Source organism: Marmota monax, unplaced genomic scaffold (assembly GCF_021218885.2).
Source record: "Marmota monax isolate L192 unplaced genomic scaffold, Marmota_monax_Labrador192_F-V1.1 WCK01_AAM20220418_F8-fsc00046, whole genome shotgun sequence".
NCBI lineage: Eukaryota > Metazoa > Chordata > Mammalia > Rodentia > Sciuridae > Marmota > Marmota monax.
In genome coordinates, this window is record NW_026692486.1 from 10,485,428 (window position 1) to 10,506,624 (window position 21,197).

Here is a 21,197-nt window from a genome sequence, read left to right on the forward strand (position 1 = left end):
TTAAATCTTTTTCTCTAAACTTAAATATATTTCCTTATTAGAATTATTCATTTAAGATGTCTCCTTTTTAATCTTAGAAATTACTACCCAATAATAAGTGAGGTTTTAAATCTAATTATTTTAACAGCCTAAAAAACATATTTCTAGGAAACACGCCACAATTAAGAGTTACATATGGAAGCTAAATTTTAAGAACTAAGATTTCTAATACCAAGTTTAAAGAAGCTTGAATATTCCTGACACACACATATACATACATATATATAAATAAAAACACATCTAATTCCCATTGCACTCCACCAATCAACCAACATTTATTCAAAGAACATTTCTGAGCTCACCAGGGATCAAGAACACAGAGACAAAGAAGGGGACAGGTCCAAGGCAGACATTTTTTTAGGGCAACAAGTCAACCAACAATCTTGGGTACTGCATTTTCCCTTCCATTGCACAATTTATATGAAAGCATCCTGTTCTTTCTTGACACTGTACACTGCAAGAATGTTTACAATACTATAATGCCTGCAAGTAGCACAGAGGAGAGGTTAAGTGGACCTAGTGTTTGAATCCCATTCTAACAATTTATTACTTAATATGATCTTGAGCAAGAGACTTAATCTCTGACTCAGTCTTCTCACAACATGGGCAAAACAAGACTGTATCACAAGAATGAATAAGTAAATATGTCTAGAGTTTACAATACAGCACTCAAAATGTTGTTTTTATTATCATTGTAATTTTACATTCAATTCCATGTCCTGAATTATGAAGCTTAGAACAGAAATATTAGTTTCTGTAACTTATTTTGCCACGAGTCCATAAGCAAATTGTACTTACCATGAATTCCAGTTTAGTTGCTGGAGAAGAAACTAGACATGTGCATTAATTCCATATTATAAAGAGCTCTCAATGCTCTGTAAGTAATATGGATTTTATCTTATAGTTAATGCAACATAAAGGTTTTAAAGAAGAGTGAAATGAAGGATTTAGAGGGAAATCCATCATCCTATTACTTAATTCTAAGAAAAGTGTTTCGTGGTATATTTGGGACATCAACTTTTCAGTCCTTGTTTGTACTTATGACTTTTGAGAATCACATTGATATATCATGTCAGTTCAAATATGCCTGTTCAAGATTTTTACTTCTAATTTTTAAATACAAGTAACTCGTTGAAAATTTGGTCCCCAATGTAGCAGTGTTGATAAGTTGGTTGTTTGGGAGGGTAGTGAGTAGTAAGGGCTCTGCCCTCATGAATGCATTAACCCATGAATGGATTAATGGATTGTTGTGGAAGTGACTTTGTTGTAAAAGGGAGCTATCTCTTGACTAGCTTGCTTTGTGTCACCATGTGCTATCCTCCACTATGTTATATTGTAGCTGGGAGCTCTCACCAGATGCCAGCACAAGGCTCTTCCCAGCCTTCAGAATCATGAAAATGGACCTTTATTCTTTGTGAATTACATGTTCTCAGGTATTTTGTTACAGCAAGAAAATAGACTAAGACACTCCATGAGCTAAGCAAAAGCCAGACTTTCCACGTCTGATTTTCATAATACTATATCGCTAACTAAATTATAAAAACTACAGGTTATAAAAACTACCACACTAACAAGTAGTAATAGTAATAACAATAGTTTATTAAGTACCTTTTGTATGTCAGGCATGGTTCTAAATTTATATCTTTAATCCATTTAATCCTTGTAACACTAGAAGGTAAATGTTATTATTTCATTATATAAAAGAAAACACAAGATAGAAAGAGGACAGCCATTACTTTAAGATCATTATTCAGTTGGAAAGTGATGCAGTTGGTATTTGAACCCAGAGTATTGTAACTTTAGAGTACACTATTTTGAACTTTCTAGAAATGAAAACTCAATAATAAACCATGTATCTTCTGTACTACTCATTTAAATACATCATGATTATTTCCTATTTCAAATATTTGCCTCCATATTTTAAACTCATTTAGAAATAGATAGTGGACATTTTGTTTGCAATGCAACTATCCTTAACTCCACTATCATCCTTTCTAATCTATAACTATACTTTGAGGAATGGACCCATTTCTATCCTCTGTGTATTCCTATTGGCTTAACAACATCAGTATATTTTCCTGGGCACAATGGCTCAGGATTGGGCATGTGACCTACACAGTTTAATCGTGCTGAGTTTCTGGTTTCCTATATAATACTGCTTTGAGAAAAGCATTCATTATGGATATTTACTGTAAACCAAATTGTTACTAGTAGCACTCTACAGCCATGAGGATTAAGGAGACACCACAGAAGATTTAATGAAGAATCATAAATAAAATGGTCCATGATGATATCATCAAGTCATTGTATCTATTAACCCTAAAGTCTACCTTCCCTCTGGACATTCAGTTATAAGAACCAAACTGCCCTTTTTAAAAAATACGTAATCGCTCAAACCAGTCTGAACTGGGCATTCTATTTCATGCAGCATAAAGCATCTTAACTGATAGAAGGGACCCAAGTTTTCTTCTTTTTAGGTTTTGTTTTTCACTTACAATCAATAGCAAAAGAAGAAAAAAAAATTATCAACTATTACATTTGGAAGCAACAAAATAATACTTGATGGAATTTTTTTTAAAAAAACATTTTGTTCCAGTGTCAACTATAAAAATCTTATTTTAATTTAAAGCTTAGAGAAAATCTACCAAATTTGGGAGTATTCCAAGGAAAAACAATGTATGAAACATCTACATAATCCTTCACTTGTAGGCATTTAGCCTTTCAAAACATATTCTGAGATAAAGATTTGAAATCTCAAAAATAACTGCAACTATTCCTCATAAAATAATTTATGTTAATAGAATTAATACCATGATAAATGTTTTTGGATGAATACAAAGGATCTGTTTAGTTACTTAGTAATGGATTAAAATATCTAAAATTTGGGAGAATGAAAACCACAGTTTTATGTCTCACATCATTATGAAAATACTTTGAAAAGTTCCAGTAACATATTTTTGCCCTTTTAAAAATTAGTACCACTACTACATGATAAAAGGAAACAGGTTAACTAGGTGGTATTGGCTTTAGTAGACAGTACACTAAGAAAATGAATGTAGCAGGTGAAGACTGAAATGAAAAAGAATACTTCACACAATTGATGCGAACTTAAGCACTTAAAGTGGTTCTTTACTTGCAGTGGGTGAAGTAGGGACATTTGGAAATGGGGAGGCAGTTTTAAGTGTTCCAAGAGTGGGGAACACAGAATTTTACTGGGCAAGGGCCAGGAATGCTAGCTTTCCTGTAATGCATAAAAAAGCACAACAACGACAACAAAATGTCCACTTCAAAATGCCTATGGAATCCCTAAAAAAAAGTAAGAGCATGTAGGAGGCAGAGCAGATAAACGCATACCAAAAATAAATACCTGTCCTAAATACTGGCATGTGTTTCATATTAACTGTGAATAAAATAGGTACTATAGGAACTTAGGTAAAGGAAACATAATGGGGAAGACAAGCTATCAGGTGTACTTTCACAGATGTCTAGGATATGTGCAAGAGGAAAACATCCCAGGATTTACAAGAAGGAACAGTATGTGTACATTCAATTGACTATCTAGCGGAAATCAGGTAGGAACAGATTATAAAGATCCATACTTGGATATGGGTCACTGGCAGGAACAGGAAGATTTCTGCTCCAAGAAAGATACAAACTAACCTTCCTGGCATGGTTCAATGGGCTTTTCTCCAGCTTCATTCCCAATCACTCATCAATTCCCGCCCTATATTCTAGACACATCAAACTGCTTATGATTGTCCTAAATTCTTTGCTTTTGCATCTGATTTTATCACCACCAGATCACTTTCATCTCTGGATAAAAATCTAGACATAGAAACTGTTCCGTGTCCTTCCAAAATATGTTCAAGTCCTCTTTTCTGGGAAGTCTTTTTTGTCACCTGCTTGAAATGAATGATCTTCCTTTGTCAAGGATGGAGCAGACAGTCTTCTCTGTGCTACTATTGTATCATTAAATACACAACACTGTAAGAGTCTGACAACTTGTCTTTCCATTGACTGAACTGAATAAGGCCAGTAGTCAATGATTTTTCAGGTAAAGGTAAACAGCAAGATCATCTGGTGCTTTTTAAAACATACAATACCCTAAGGCCAATGAATTAGTAATTCTGTTGGTTTCTGCATTGTGAAACCGCATCACAATCAATTCTGATATGAACTCTAAATTGAAAACGACTGCACACACAAAACTAGCACTACAGTCTCTTCTTACAACTAAGGCAACAGACACAGAAAGGAAAATAACTTGCTGAGAAAATTCTAAAATTAAATTTTGTTATGCTTACCACAAAATAAACATTCTAGAAGTATGACCTATATTATAATTTCTCTTTTAACAAGCAAATACCCAAGAAAACTCACATTATTTTGCTTAATGAGAAATACTTGTAATGGATATTTCCAACTGCCTGAAAGGTAGCAATTTCAAATGTGGGGGGGATAAGAAGAGGGTATTCACTTCTGACCATGGAAGGGGTTCAGAGAGTTTCAGGGGCTGTAAAGGCAGGGATGAGATGACAAATTTGACCTACTGACACCTCTGCCTATGACCAATGGTAGTATCTATTAGCTAATGATTACTGTGGGCACAGAAGCACTAACATTCTATTCGGTGACCATTATAGCAAAAGCATGTTTTAGAAAGATGTATCTAAGAGCACTATATGACTGAAGTGAGGAAACATCAAAGGTAGGAAGAGCACTTAGAGGTCCTAATAGTCAAGACTGAGACCAAAGGGGCCTGCAAAGAAGAATGAAGCTGATATATGCTGTAGGTCAAGGAAACATAAAAACATAAAGGAACACATTCCAGAGGTATATAATGAAGGATCAGATTTGGTGACTGGGAAAAACACTTCTCTAATTCAATCAGTTTGGGGACTCCATGATAATCAAAGTGTTTGGTTTTCCATTTCCACAAATATTAGGTAACTGCTGCTGTGGGAAAGTACATGTTCTGTGACACTATGTCACGGGAACTTCCATACCACTGTTTGCATGACTGTAGTAAGTAAAGGCCTGACCTAATAACTTTAGGTTTCTATTCTTTCACACTGTTTTTCTAAGTCTCTTGTTTGTGCTTTGAAGTTCTTCCACCAAACTCTACCAAAGCTGCTACAGCAAAGAAACCACAGAGCTTAACATTTCAGGCAGTCAGTAAGTTTGTAATGAGCACCTATTGTATAATCCTCCAAATCTCAATGCAAGATACACTTGTCCCTCCATGATCACAACTGCTAACTCCTTCATTGTATTTTCCTTTGCTCTTTTCTAAAGTTGGTTTGCAGCAAGGTATAAACCTATACTACTTATATTTATAAAGATACCATGTGGGGAGAAAAAAAAAAAAATCCTGTGCTTTAAGAAGTACATCTCCACACAACTGATTAAAGAAAAAAGTGCTACTGATATTAATAACGGGATGAGTGAGTATATCTTTGCAATATAATTAGAATGCTATAATTTTATCCAAAGAATAAAAAGTAATTTTTTGAATTTATAAGAAGATTTTTTTATTTCTTTACAAGAGGGACACCTAGTGGCTAGCTTCTAAAACAGGACTGGAACTCTTAAATATTAATTCAGACTGTTGTTTAATAATGGGCATACCTCTACTAATTCTCTAAGTACAAGAGAGATGCACAGAGAGTGTGCTAAAGAATCCTGGGTCAAAAAAAGTTGAGAACTGAAGAGTTTTAAGCTAACAGAAGGACTAGGTTGCTTAGAACTAGGAGTTAAGATCACGTAGAGATAAACTGGGGGTAGGGGAAAAACAGGTCAAACGTTGGGGTCCTATTTGGGGAAGAGGTGGTTAGTATACACAAAAGAGTCCAAGTCTGAAGCTAAGCTGCAGATACAGGTTGGGCATTACTAATGTAAAATCTAAAATGCTCCTGAATAAATAAATAAATATATATATGTTTTTGGGGTATCAGAGATTGAACCGAGAGGCACTCAACCACTGGGCCACAACCCCAGCCCCCGCTTTTAATTTTAAGACAGGGTCTAGCTAAGTTGCTCAGGGCCTTGCTAAGTTGCTGAGACTGGTTTTGAACTTTGGATCCTCCTGCCTCAGCTTCCTGAGCCACTGGGATTACAGGAGTGTGCCACCATGCCCAGCCTCAAATTTTTGAGTGTCATTTTAGTGCATTTCAGATGTCAGATTTTGGAATTAGGGAAGCCATTATAGGAAAAGTCTACACAAACATGCCCAAATCCAAAAAACCCAAACCTGAAACATTTTGATTCTCAAGATTTTCAAGTAAGAATATTCAACCTGTACTAGTGGGGTGGGATCCCTCAGTCCAATTCATTCCTCCAATTGACAAGTTAAAGCCTATTCCCTCTGCACTTGATCTCTGACCAAAACAGGCAGGAAAATAAAATGAGGAACTTATACAAAAACATGCTACATGTTATCCATATACAATTACCATCCTGACCCCTTCACCCAATTTTTCTCATATGAATGTGTCCTCCAAAAGTTCATGTGTTGGTGTTTGGAGGTCAGGCCTTTGGAAAGTAATTAGGAATAGAGGAGGTCAGGAGGGTGGGGTTCCCCATAGTAATAGTGGCTTTATAAGAAGAGGAAAAGAGATCTGCTCTACCATGCTTCCTCTGTCTTTCCATGTCATGTCTTTTGCCATGTCATGGTTCTAAGGCCCTCAAGAGCAAATGAACAGATGCTGCTGCCATGATCTTGAACTTCCCAGTCCCCAGACCACCATAAGAAAAAAATAAACTTCATTCTTTTAAATAAAAGTACCCAATCTGTGGTATTTTGCTAAACCAACAAAAAATGGACTAAGACACCTTCCATAAAGGTGCCTTCTTCCTCCCTGTCCCCCGCTCCATTTTATTTTGACACAGGGTCTCACTAAATTTGCCAGGATGGTCTCCAATTTGTGATAGTCCTGCTTCAGACTTTCATGTAACTGGATTACAGATGTATGCCACAGCAACTATTAGAGACTAAAGAAACACTATGTGTACAACAGCGTTCTCAACAGTGGTTAAAAAGAAAAAAAAAGGGGAATGGAATAAATAAATGAACTTACTAATATAAGTGTCAAGATACTTTATGGACAGCTAAACTATCATTGAAAAGTAAGGCTGAACTACATAACTCCATACATATATATATATATATATAACTTTAAAACAAGCAAAACAAATCTTCAAGGCAGAAAATTAGAACAGGTTATCTCTAGAGAGAAGAAGAGTTAACCAGGAAAAACCTAAGGTGATGGCAGTGTTTTAAATATTCATAGAGACTGAGTTATAAAGGTGTATGTACTTGTCAAAACTCAGCAAATGTACAACTTAAGGTTTATGTCTTTCACTGTTTAAATTTTACTACATCAAACGGAAAGAAAATGTAAACAGATATTGAACTCTAGTTAATGATACTGAAATATCCAGGAACCAATGGAATGACATTTGCTTTTTACTTTGAAATGTACCCAAAAAAGATGGGTTAACAGATGGACAAGAATGTGATAAAGCAATTGTAGTACAATGCTAATGACAGAAACTAGGTGGTAAGCATATGGGTATTTACTACAAAATTTTTGTACTTTGCTTTATGTTTGAAACTTTTCACAATAAAATACTGGAAAAAAGTTAAAAAGACAAAACCAATCTATCAGGTTGGAAGTTAGGGAAATAGTTAGCTTTAGATGGAGGTATAGATTGCCATGACAGGCTGTAAAGACTTCTAAGGTGCTGGTAATGTTCTTTTTATTGACCATGGTACACTAATGTTTTGTGTACTTTGTGTATACTACATTTCCATTAAAAAAATAAAAAAGAATAAATAAAGGCATTTTCAGATAAAAATTGGATAACATATTCTTTATAAGACCTAAAAGAAATCTGAAAGGAGGGAAAAAATGACTCTGAAACTTTAAAAAAGTGAACAAAAAATATTGGTAATGTGGTTAGGTTAAAATTATGTCCATTTTAAAGTCAAGGAAAAGGAGGTACAGATAATGAAGAGTCAAGGTCAAAATCTAGTAAACAGCAGAACTGAGATCTGAAACTACAGTATTTTTTTTATTCCAAAGAAAAATAACAGCTGATCAGAAGAAACACACCAGAGACACTTCTCCCAGAGTTACATATGATTACATTTACTTAGCACACTGTGTGCAGAGTTAATATGTAATGCCCAAAGGATTCAAGGAGATATTTCTACATGGTCCTCAGTATAGGTAAACAGCTTTAATCCAAACTCCATTACTGTAGAGGACGAAGCAATGCACTAAGTGTATGCAGCTTTCCTTTCTTTCCTCCCTTCCTTCCCTCCATGGGATACTGAGAATGGAAACCAGGAATCCTCTAACACTGTTACATCTACAACTCTTTTTTATTTATTTATTTTTTAATTTTAAAGACAGAGTCGCACAAAATTGCCCAGGCTGGTCTTAAACTTGAGATCCTCCTTCCTCAGCTATTTACGTCACAGGGATTACACCATCTAGCCATAGCTTTTCTTACATGGGCTCACCTAAAATTATATAACAAATACTTTATGGACATCTTTCTGGTAACAGAACTCTTAAGTTTAAGCTGATTCTCAAAGAGGTTCAGGCTCAAAGAACTACTGATATAAAGGGAGCTTCATATCTTTCAAACAAGCTAGATAAACTCACACATTTTTTTTTCAATAAACATCATGATTATCATTTCTTGCAATACTGTTATACCTAATTCTGATTTTGTTTAATGTCTGCAAGGAATTCCACTGCATGAAGATATTATCACTTCTTTAACTCACCCCACACTGAAAGATACTTTAGATTATTGCCAGTTTTTACACTATTAAAAAAAATGCCTCAGTAGATACACATGTACATCTATTTCTGTGAAATTTTACTAATACTTTTGGAGGCTAAATTCTTTCAGTATTTATATTATTTTAAGACTTATAACATTTTGAGAAATATTACCAAACTTCTAAAATGACTGTACCAATTTATACCTTGAGAACAGTAGAAGAGGAAAAGGGTCTGGTTTACCCACATCTTCATTATAGTAGCTATCATAAACTTATCACTCACATACAGTCAGTTTTCCCTAAGAAATCCATATCTACAAGCTCAACCAGGCTCTGATTAAAAATATCCAACAACAAAACCCCCACCAAGAATCTATACTAATATGTACACATTTTGTTATTATTTAAATAAACAATACAATGTAACAACTATTTATGTAATATTTATATTCTATTAGGTATTATAAGTAATCTAAAGTAGATGGAAGAAGTTTATTTGCAAATACTATGCCATTTTATGTATGAGTCTTGAGTATCCACTGATTTGGGTCTTAAGGTCCTGGAACCAATATCTCATGTATATTAAGGGAAAATTGTATTGTATATTGTGTGTGTGTGTGTGAGAGAGAGAGAGAGAAAGAGAAAGAGAGAGAGAGAAAGAGAAAGAAAGAGAAAAGAGAGAAATGTGCATATAAATTCTTTCTGGGATTACTTATTCTTATCCTTTGTCTCTTTTTCTAATTAGCTGTAAGTCTTTCTTCTTATTAATGCATAAGTACTCTTTGTCATATATGTTAAGGATTTTTGGAGGGCCAAGTTTGTCTTTTAACTTTATTATGGCCTTTTTTGCCATTGAATTTTAAAACTATATAAACTTAGTTTTTTCTTCATCTTTTTTAACTCTTTATGGACTATAGGTGAGATGTTTTCTCTTTAAGATTATAAAAAAATTCTAGGATTTTTTATTTCACTTGAGTTCAAGATATTGATATGCCTGGAAGTTATCAAAAGATCCAGCTTTTCCTTGAAATGGCAAGCCACTGTCTCAACCTTATTTTCTGAATAAGTAATTATTATTGTTTTCTTTTTTCCTTTTTGTTTCATGGGCATTCCCAGCTAAGGGTCAGTAGATTTGAGTAAGCATGCTGCATGGAGAGTCTATATGTATTTCCAAATCATTAGTTTTCCCCTCCCCTATTGTTCTTGGCTAGGAGATCAAGCCTAGCACTTTATTTATTTAGTTAGTGGTGTAGGGATCAAACTCAGGGCTTCGCACATGCTAAGCAAATGTTCTACTTCTGAGCTACAGCTATAGCTAATTATTTGTATTAATCTGAAATGCTACCTTAATCATATACTACAGATTCCTATACTAACACTAAAAATGTTACTAGAACTTCATAAATTTTAATGAGTCCACCTCATTACTCTTCTTTCTTTATCTATTTTTTTCTGGCACCTCTCCCATGTCACTCTTCAAAACTGAACTTCATTTTGCCATGAAATCCTTCCTTCTCAATTCATCAATCAATTCAATAAAAAACCAAGGAATTATATCTCATGGATATTTTGATTAAAATCATGACTTAAAGATCATTTAAGAAGTAAATATTGAGTCTTCTAAGCACAAAGTACTTTTCCCCATTTATTCAATTTTTAACGTCATTCGGTAACGTTTACATAGATATTTTTCCAACAATTTGTTTTTTTGTTTTGTTTTTTTTTTTTTGGGGGGGGGGGCGGTATCAGGGATTGCACTCAGGGGCACCTAACCACTGAATCACATCCCAGACCTATTTTGTATTTTATTTAGAGACAGGGTCTCACTGAATTGCTTAGCACCTCACTTTTGCTGAGCTGTCTTTGAACTTGAGATCCCCCTGTCTCAGCCTCCTGAGCTGCTGGGATTATAGGCGTGCACCACCAAGGCTGGCTCAACAGTTCTCTCTCTCTCTCCTTTTTTTTTTTTTTTTTTTTGTGGTGCTTGGGGGCCTTGCGCATGTGAGGTAAATACTCTACTAACTGAGCTATATCCCAGCCCTCAACAGTTTTTGATTAACACTAAGTCAAAGCGTACATAAAGTTATAAGAGAAAGGATTTACTCTGAACAAAGTACTTTTCTAAAGTGGTAGTTTGAGATAAGCTCCAAAATTAAGTAGGGAAGCCTTCTATTGGATTCATTTTCTTATCAAACTCCTATATTTTTAACAGAATCCTGCTTTGGCTCAACTATTTTTTTTTCTTCAGTACTGGAGACTGAGCCCAGAGGCAATATAACACTTAGCTACATCTCCAGTCCTTTTTTTGGAGACAGGGTTTCACTAAGTTGCAGAGGCTGTCCTCAAACTTTTGATCCTCCTGCCTCAAGTCTCCCAAGTAGCTGGGATTACACGCATCTACCCCCATGTTTGGCTTCAACTTATTTTTCATCTTGACATGTCTTTGTTCATTAAAGGTATCTATTATAATGTCAACAATCCTCTAAAATTTATCTTTATTAAATATATATTTTTACGTCATGTCCTGACTTTTATATTCTACTCTGACTTTTCAAGGAAAGTTACAGTTCTTAGAAAAATTCATAGATGACATAATTTCCATTGATTTTTAGGAGACTCAGACTTATACTGGTCACAAACTACTACCATAAAGGATACCTGAGTTAGAATGAACCTATTTTCCTAAGGTTTCTATTTAGTCTGTTGTTACCTACAGTAACTTGCTGATAGTTCTACAGGCATAATATTAGGCACATTAATTACACTCATTTATGCAAACATTAAAAAAGTAGTTTTTAAAAACTACTCTTAAAAAATAATTTCAGGGGGCTTTGATTAGAGTTCAGTGGTAGAGTTTGGCAATAACAAGTGCAAAGACCAGAGTTTGATCTCCAGCACTGAAAATAGTTTTGCCATTTATAAAAAAGTTACAAAAACAGTTAAAAGAATTTTTCACTCAAATTCCTCAAAAGTTACCATTATTAGAACATTTGAATTTTTAAGCAACTTAGCTAAACATGATGGCACATGGGTGTAAAAAGTTTAGTATACAAAAGTTTGGTATACAATAGTTCTCAAAGAAATAACAAACTAAACATGTAATTCAAAATTTAAAAAAATAAGCTCATAAATCAAACTGAATTTGAGTTTCTAACTATATTGCAGCTCCAGCTGCCTATACATACAAAGGATCAATTATTACAGAATATAAATAATAATCTTAGTACAGCCTGAGTGATCCTTATCCAAACACTTGGAACAGTATTTCTGATTTTGATTTTTTGAGATTTTAGAGTACTGGCATATGCACAGTGAAATATCTTGGGAATGTAGCCCAAGTTTAAACACAAAATTCATTTATGTTTATACACAATCCAAAGGTAATGCTATACAATATTTTTAGTGTACCGTCATTTTGACTATGACTTGTCATATGAAGTCAAGTATTGAATTTTCCACTTCTGGCATCATGTCACTCTCAAAAAGTTTGAATTCTTAGATTAGGAATGATCAACATATTTCATATCAGCAATTCCAAATCTCCACAGCTACAAGATTTTTTTCTAGCTCTTTTGGCAGCAAAATCTGACTGAGTCAGTTTACAGACAATATGTTTTATAATGTGACCATTTGTAGGTTATTATCTGATGCTGTCCTAGACCTATGAGGGGTGAATGTAACAAAAGGATCAAGAACTTCAGATAGGAGAATGTAGATCTTTAACAGTCATTATATATTATTTACTATGTGTCAGGTACTACTTTAATCCTTCCAATAAGCAAGTAAATTAGATCTTACATAGGTCACCTAACATGTATCATATGGTAGAAGCAATATGAATCCCATCAAAGCCTTAACCATTTTTCAAAGTTGAAAAAAAGAATTAAAAACTACTGCTTAGAACAGAATACTGAGGGTATGGGAGCTGAAAAGAATTCTTTGAAAAGATTTAACATTCTGTTCTTCCTCCTTTCCAGCAAATATCACTGCAATCATTTAAAACTGTAGTCATTTTCAGATGAATAAATGATAGACACAGATATCCTAAACAAGGCCCTTCTCAATGTCTTTTTAAAATCTTCCCTAAAGGGGAAAAGTTACCTTATACATTTATTATACATTTCCTTTTAGCAATCAACATTTTCTGCAATCCTAATTCTGTCATACACTGATAGTATTAATTATCTAGCCCAAGAAAAGACTATCATTTCAATCAATAAGTCTTCTGTATTCACCTAAATCAGTGGTTTTCAAAGAGTGATTTTTGTTCCCTCCAGGGAACATGAGGCAATGTCTAGCAACATTCTGTTGTCGACAACAGAGGTGTGGGTGTGTTTGTGCTATCAACATCTAAGGAGTAGAGGTTAGAATACTGATAAATACCTTGAGTAACACAAAGCAATTTGTTTAAGTATGTTTATTACAGGATTATGTGTAATAGTCAGAAACTAGAAATCAGCTAAATGTTCGTGAATATGGGAATAATTAAATAAATTAGGATGATCATAGGTGGAATATAACTCTATAACACTGTTAAGTGGGAAAAAAACTAGCTACAGGAAAAAAGTGTATGCATTTATTCACAAAAAATTAATATTTAATCAGGGTAAAGTTATGTCATTCTTTAATACTTTTATTTATTTAAGTATTCTGCACTATATTTTACTTGATTAATTGAAGAAAGTAGAAAATATGATGAGAAGGAAATATCAGTGGTTATATCTGGAGAGTGTGATTATAGGTGCTATTTTTCCTTTAAATTATCTTATAATGCAGATGTATTATTTTTATAGTAGCTACTATATACTGATTCCTTCCTACATTCAAGTTACTCTCCAAATCCATTAATATACTAAAAGGCCACAACCACATAAGATTCCCTTTTCTAGATGGAAATAAGCTAAGAACCTGACCTTAAAGTATATTATGCATCAGATGCTAATGTCCTCACAGGAAAATACTGAAAATATATAACGGCAACCCCAAATCTTTGAAAATTTATGAGCAAACAGCTAATGCAAGAACAGTTTGGTTTATCATTTTAGAGACCTAGGGTGTTCCAAAATATAAATCTGGTTACTAAACTCAGGAAATATACTGACTGAGAGTAATATTCTTGAAAAAAACTTTTTACACACACTCACATGTATGTATAGACATGACAATGTTATACTTGGAGTCATATGCTTTTTAATACTGAGAACTAATCTTGGATGACAATCATTCTGAATTGTTTCCTTCATAAAACAGAACACATTTATATTTAGTTACCTAAATTTCCAACAGAATGTCAATTTCTAAATACATGTTTCAAAATGCACAAAAGAATCATCTCATACTTGATAAGTACAAAGAATTACTTTACTTTTGGAAAACAACCAGGTAAAAAGAAAATCACTCATGCAAATATTTATGTCTTGCAACATATACAATAAACAGATAACATCATCTTGTAATTATATATTATCTTTTGAAAAAAGTCTTACTAGAATAATAATTCTGATAGCCCTATTTTTTTTTTTTTCAATTTGTGGAATAGTTAACTGGAAAACAACCTTAGAGTTCAATTTCCTACATTGTAAAGATGAAGCTCAGAGGGTGCAGTGGCATACATCTACAGACCCAGCCATTGGAGAAGCTGAGATGGGAGGATCACTTGAGCCTAGGAGTTCTAGACCAGTATGGACAACAACATAGTGAGCCACTATCTCAAAACAAAACTTAAACACACACAAATAAAAATAAAAACGAGACTCAGAGAAAGAGATTTGCTCAAAACCCCACAATTACTATGAAGCTCAAAGTCAAAGGTTTTTTTTTTTTTTATTATATCCAGAATGTTGACTTCTGAAAGGTATTATCCAATAATTTAGTTGGCTAGTTACAGTTCAATCTTCTCTTGGTTTACACAAGGAACTGGTTCCAAGATTCCTCTCAGATACCAAAATCTGTGCATGCTTATACAAAACAGTGTAGTATTTCCATATAGCAAATGCTATGTGAGTAATTGTTATACTTACTGTTAGGGAATAATGATAAGGAAAAAAAAAAAAGTCTGTATATGTTCAGTGTAGATGCAGCCCCCGCTGCCAGCAGCCACCCCGCCACCTCAATATTTCCAATCTGCAGTAAGTTGCATCTGAAGACATGGAATATACTGACTCTACTTTAGAATCCTATTCTCTGTACTCTTGGGGCCTTTTTGACCCAACACTCAAAGAGCAGCAATCTAATCCTTGTGGTATTATCTGTACAGAAAGATTCACTGTTAAATGTTTCCAAAGTCTTCTTCCCCATAGCTGGCTTTTTTTTTGGTTCTGGAGATGGTAACCCAGGGATGCTAAACCCCTGAGCCACATCCCCAGCCCTTTCTCTTAATATTTTATTAGAGGTAGGGTCTCGCTGAGTTGTTAAGTGCTTCGCTAAGTTGCTGAGACTGGCTTTGAACTCAAGATCCTCCTGTCTCAGCTTCCTGAGATGCTGGAATTACAGGTGTGCGCCACTGTACCTGGCCCCATATCTGGCTTTTAAGTGAAATCTTACTTGGAATTCCAGTGTAGAAACAATGACAAAAGCTAGGTTGCTTTGATTAGAACAGTACAGCACTTTTGATGATTTACCACTTTGTACTTGAAGCCCCTGAAATACTCTGATGATACCTTAGGTCTTAAAGAACAGAGTTTATTTCTAATGTATGAGATGTTCGAGGGCACTGCTCAAATGATCAGGATCCCTGGTGAGATTGTTAGAAATACACAATATTGAAGTCCAAGTCAGGCCTACTAAAATTAAATTTTAAGCATATTTAACAAGATACTTGGTAGAAAACTTTTGTTAGACACATTAATATCTGAGAAACTTTTCAGAGGATAAAGAAAACATACATATCACATGCCCAAATTTTGTTAGTCACCTGACATGCAATGATCATCGTTATTTTGAAATCCAAAAACAGTTTACAGATCACACTCACGTAGCAAGGCTCAACAGCAAACCAAATCTTAAGAATGCTCCTGATGAAATCAAATACTGATATACTAAGAGTAAAAACTTACTTCTTATCAAAAATTGTTGAATTCTCTTTCCTCTTGGTGAATCCAGTGGGTAGAAGTTTTAAGTCAATACCTTGCTTTCGAGCACGATTTTTCAAAAAGCACATCTAACAATCAAAACCAAATAGATAAAATTAATTTTACAACGCTTTACATTTTATAAATAATATGTTCAATGGTTCAGTTTTACTGAATAATTATCATGTTTCATGGAAAGATGTTAAACTAAATCTCAACAACCACTATGAGTTGGGTACTATTATGACCCTCATTTTAGCAGTTAAAAATTAATGAGATTCCAACCTCATGCAACTATCTCAAAGTAGCAGAACCTGTTTTCAAACGTATATGTTCTATAAGCCAAAGGAAGAATTTCAGAGATTTTTATTGTTTTGCAGTGCTGGAGATTAAACCCAGGGTCTCATGTGTGCTAGGCAGGTGCTCTACCATTGAACTATATCCCCAGCCCTATAGCTTTTTCTTTTACCGATGGTTTTGCACCATAGTTAGTTGAATACACCTGATTTTGTTTACTAGACAGGTGGCCCACTCAAGGGAGAAATCAAGGCACTGCCTAGCATAGGCCTAGTTAAAGTAGCCACTGTTGTGGGCAGTACCAAATGGCAATATGAAAACATCTGGCTCTAACATGTGTTACTCCATGGATTACCTGGGTTGGTTAAGCAGAGCTAGGCAATTTTGGAGAGTTGCAAAAATAGTAATATTATCATGTCTCTATTAAGTCAAAAAAGACAAAAGATCATTCAAAAAAAAGACAAAATATAAATTTTTGGCTAAGTGAATGGGGATCTAGAATTTGCAATGTAAAGTTACATAATCAAGTCATAAGCCAAGGGAAACATGGAAAGGAACAATCAGCTATTACTGGCAAAGCAATAAAATGACTTAAGAAATTATGTGTAAGTTTATAACTTAGGCAACCATGGCTTTACTAATGTGGTATTATAAGGACAAACTTTCCCATTGAAAACATCTAAGAATACCAGATAATAAGAGAAATACATATATGTAAATAAGTATATTTAAAAAAATCACCTTAAAAGCATTTAAGAGCTAACAAAAACCAGGAAATAGACCAATATATAATGAAAAGTGAAAACTCAGTGAGTTAAGAAAAGCAATGAAGACATTTCAGTAAATCTGATATTGTTTCCTTCATTAATTCTAGCAAATATAGGTTTCTCTTTTCAATATCCTTCTCAGCAAGGTCGGAATTAAAAGCCAATCATCTACTAAGAATCTCTACTCAAATTAAGCAAAATGTCAAAATAATATAGATACAGGTGAACAGAAAACAAGTTTACCCCCAGACCATCCTAAGAGACTTGTATTATTTGACTGGAACAGGTCAAATAACAAAAGAGGTGAAAGATTTATATAATGAAAACTACAAAACCCTAAAAAGAGAAGTAGAAGAAGATCTTAGAAGATGGAAAAATATACCCTGTTCATGGATAGGCAGAACTAACATCATCAAAATGGCGATATTACCCAAAGTTCTCTATAGGTTTAATGCAATGCCAATCAAAATCCCAACGGCATTTCTTGTAGAAATGGATAAAGCAATCATGAAATTCATATGGAAAAATAAAAGACCCAGAATAGCAAAAGCAATTCTAAGCAGGAAGTGCGATTCAGGCGGTATAGCGATACCAGACTTAAAACTATATTACAGAGCAATAGTAACAAAAACAGCATGGTACTGGTACCAAAACAGGAGGGTGGACCAATGGTACAGAATAGAGGACACAGAGACTAATCCACAAAATTACAACTTTCTTATATTTGATAAAGGGGCTAAAAGCATGCAATGGAGGGAGGATAGCATCTTCAACAAATGGTGCTGGGAAAACTGGAAATCCATATGCAACAAAATGAAACTGAATCCCCTCCTCTCGCCATGCACAAAAGTTAACTCAAAGTGGATCAAGGAGCTAGATATCAAATCAGAGACTCTGCGTCTGATAGAAGAAAAAGTTGGCTCCGATCTACATATTGTGGGGTCGGGCTCCAAATTCCTTAATAGGACACCCATAGCACAAAAGTTGATAACAAAAATCAACAAATGGGACTTACTTAAACTGAAAAGTTTTCTCTCAGCAAGAGAAACAATAAAAGAGGTAAATAGGGAGCCTACATCATGGGAACAAATTTTTACTCCTCACACTTCAGATAGAGCCCTAATATCCAGAGTATACAAAGAACTCAAAAAATTAAACAATAAGAAAACAAATAACCCAATCAACAAATGGGCCAAAGACCTGAACAGACACTTCTCAGAAGAGGACATACAATCAATCAACAAGTACATGAAAAAATGCTCACCATCTCTAGCAGTCAGAGAAATGCAAATCAAAACTACCCTAAGATACCATCTCACTCCAGTAAGATTGGCAGCCATTATGAAGTCAAACAACAACAAGTGCTGGAGAGGATGTGGGGAAAAGGGTACACTTGTACATTGCTGGTGGGACTGCAAACTGGTGCGGCCAATCTGGAGAGCAGTATGGAGATTCCTGGGAAAGCTGGGAATGGAACCACCATTTGACCCAGCTATTGCCCTTCTTGGACTTTTCCCTGAAGACCTTAAAAGAGCGTACTACAGGGATACTGCTACATCGATGTTCATAGCAGCACAATTTACAATTGCTAGACTGTGGAACCAACCCAGATGCCCTTCAATAGATGAATGGATAAAAAAAATGTGGCATTTATGCACCATGGAGTATTACGCAGCACTAAAAAATGACAAAATCATAGAATTTGCAGGGAAATGGATGGCACTAGAGCAGATTATGTATAGTGAAGCTAGCCAATCCCTAAAAAACAAATACCAAATGTCTTCTTTGATATAATGAGAGCAACTAAGAACAGAGCAGGGAGGAAGAGCAGGAAGAAAAGATTAACATTAAACAGATACATGAGGTGGGATGGAAAGGGAGAGAAAAGGGAAATTGCATGGTAATGGAGGGAGACCCTCATTGTTATACAAAATTACATATAAGAGGTTGTGAGGGGAATGGGAAAATAAACAAGGAGAGATATGAATTACAGTGGATGGGGTAGAGAGAGAAGATGGGAGGGGAGGGAGGGGGGATGGTAGAGGATAGGAAAGGTAGCAGAATACAACAGTTACTAATAGGGCATTATGTAAAAATGTGGATGTGTAACCGATGTGATTCTGCAATCTGTATTTGGGGTAAAATTGGGAGTTCATAACCAACTTGAATCTAATGTATGAAATATGATATGTCAAGAGCTTTATAATTTTTTGAACAACCAATAAAAGAAAAAAAAAGAATAAAGACAAAAGAAAATGGAAAACATGAAGATAACACAAAATAAACACTGACTGATAAAATAGTAATTACTACATAGGGATTTTTTAAAAAAAGACAATTTAGATACCTGAAAACAATAAAACAAGCCAGTACAGGGCTAAATGGTGCCCTGACCCCAATCCAGCCTGCTGCCAATTTTCACATATAAAGTTTTATTGGAATATAGGCTGGCCCATTTGTTTATGCTGTGTATGCCCTCTATTTTGCTGCAGGAACAAGTGCTGCAGGACCAAAAGTGAAGTAGTTCTTTAGTCACTGGAATGGTAAGGGGAAGGGCTCTTTGCTAGTATCTCCATTTCTGTAAGAATCTATGGCTATAGATTATAAGCACAGATTTATGCATGCATTTTTGGTAAAGAACTTATGCTTATTGTGCACAAAGTTAATACTTTATTTCATAACATCTAAGTTTTCTAGATGTCCTGAGGTTGACAGAGTATTATTAAAAAGAAGAGCTAGTGAATTAGACAACTTGTAAATATCTTTTTGGCATAACTGATAGGATAGATGCATCTTAGATATGAAATTGTTTTAACTCTGGGCAGTGAGTATCAGAACTTGTTTATCAGGCTGGCAACAGAGGGGCAGAAGGAAGCACACAGGTAAAAATGGGAGCAAGTGTTCAAAGATTTACATTTTGATGTGAGCTACTACTGATGTGTGTGCATTTTCATACTGAATTGTAGAAATACTTTTAATTCACTTGGAAGATGATTTCTTGCTACTATTTTAGTAGTAGAAACCTGGTAATGAACTCTCTTAGAAACATTATATTTGGTATCTGTTGCTTTATGTCTCATTTTTAAATTTTAAGGGAATGCATTATTTTAGTTGTAACTCTGCCAATATGTCTATCTAGAAGCCTGTTTTCATTTCTGGCTTTAGTGAAATTTTTGTCCCCAGGAAAGACAAGATTAAATTTTTTCCTAACAGACTGAGTTGCTATAGTGTGCTCTAGGTTATCAAAAATACTCATGTAGCTTTGGAATTTGAATTGGTGAATATTCATGATGTGCAGGAAAGCACGAACACACTATGATCTCAATTACACAAAATGAAATGTTGCATATATGTGTGTGTGTGTGTATATATATATATACATATATATATATATATATATATATATATATATATATGCAGGTCCTAGAAGGACATGTCCAACTAAGCTGCTTGTGACTAGATGACTTTTTTCTTTGCTTGTGTTGTCTATTTCCTGTAATGCACACACTAACTTAAAAAAATCAACAACTATTTTTTAAAAAAGAATGAAGTAGTTTTGACAGAAATCATATGGCTTAAAAAGACAAAAAAAACAAAACAAAAAAACAAAATTCAATCTGTCCAAAGGCAATATGAAACAAATGGGACAAACAGCACAAATAAAGTGACAAATTAAGGCCTAATATGTAACTAATTTTATTAAAATGAACACAATGATTCAGTTAAATGTTACACATTGGCAGATCAGCTAAAAACTGGAACATGACTATGGTACGAACTTAACATAAGACCTATTCAAAACATAAAAGTAGAAAAAGGTAGAAAGTAATAGCAAGGAAGAAAACTCCACCATGCAAATACTGGCAAAGAACTAATAAAGTTTTATTAATATTGAACAAAGTAGACAAAAATCTACAAAGAAGGATAACTCAAAATTAACTACACCAAGAAATAATTCCTGATGCATTTAATATTTTAGTCTTAAAGTATAAGAGCAAAACTAACTGAACAACAAAGGGAAACTAGAAATTGATTGTTTGGCTTTACTTACTGGGACATGATAACATAACTCTCACAGAAATCAAATAGAAGCAGATAAAAAAAGAAAAAAAAAATCAAGGTTATAAGGAATCGGAACAACATACTTAACAAACTTGACCTAAAAAGGACATACACTTGTCCTTCAGTATCTGTGGAAAACTGGTTCTAGAACTCTTATGAACACCA

General features: G+C 34.3%; 1 protein-coding gene across 3 annotated transcripts in view; it reads right to left on the reverse strand.

Annotated features, from left to right (window-relative positions):
- Positions 1 to 21,197, reverse strand: part of Znhit6 (zinc finger HIT-type containing 6) — a 68,327-nt gene that overhangs the window by 40,983 nt on the left and 6,147 nt on the right. For all 3 annotated transcript variants that reach the window (XM_046443275.2, XM_046443276.2, XM_046443274.2), the window contains one exon: positions 15,892 to 15,995. In XM_046443275.2, coding sequence (XP_046299231.1) covers positions 15,892 to 15,995 — 104 coding nt within the window. The remainder of the gene's footprint in view (positions 1 to 15,891; positions 15,996 to 21,197) is intronic.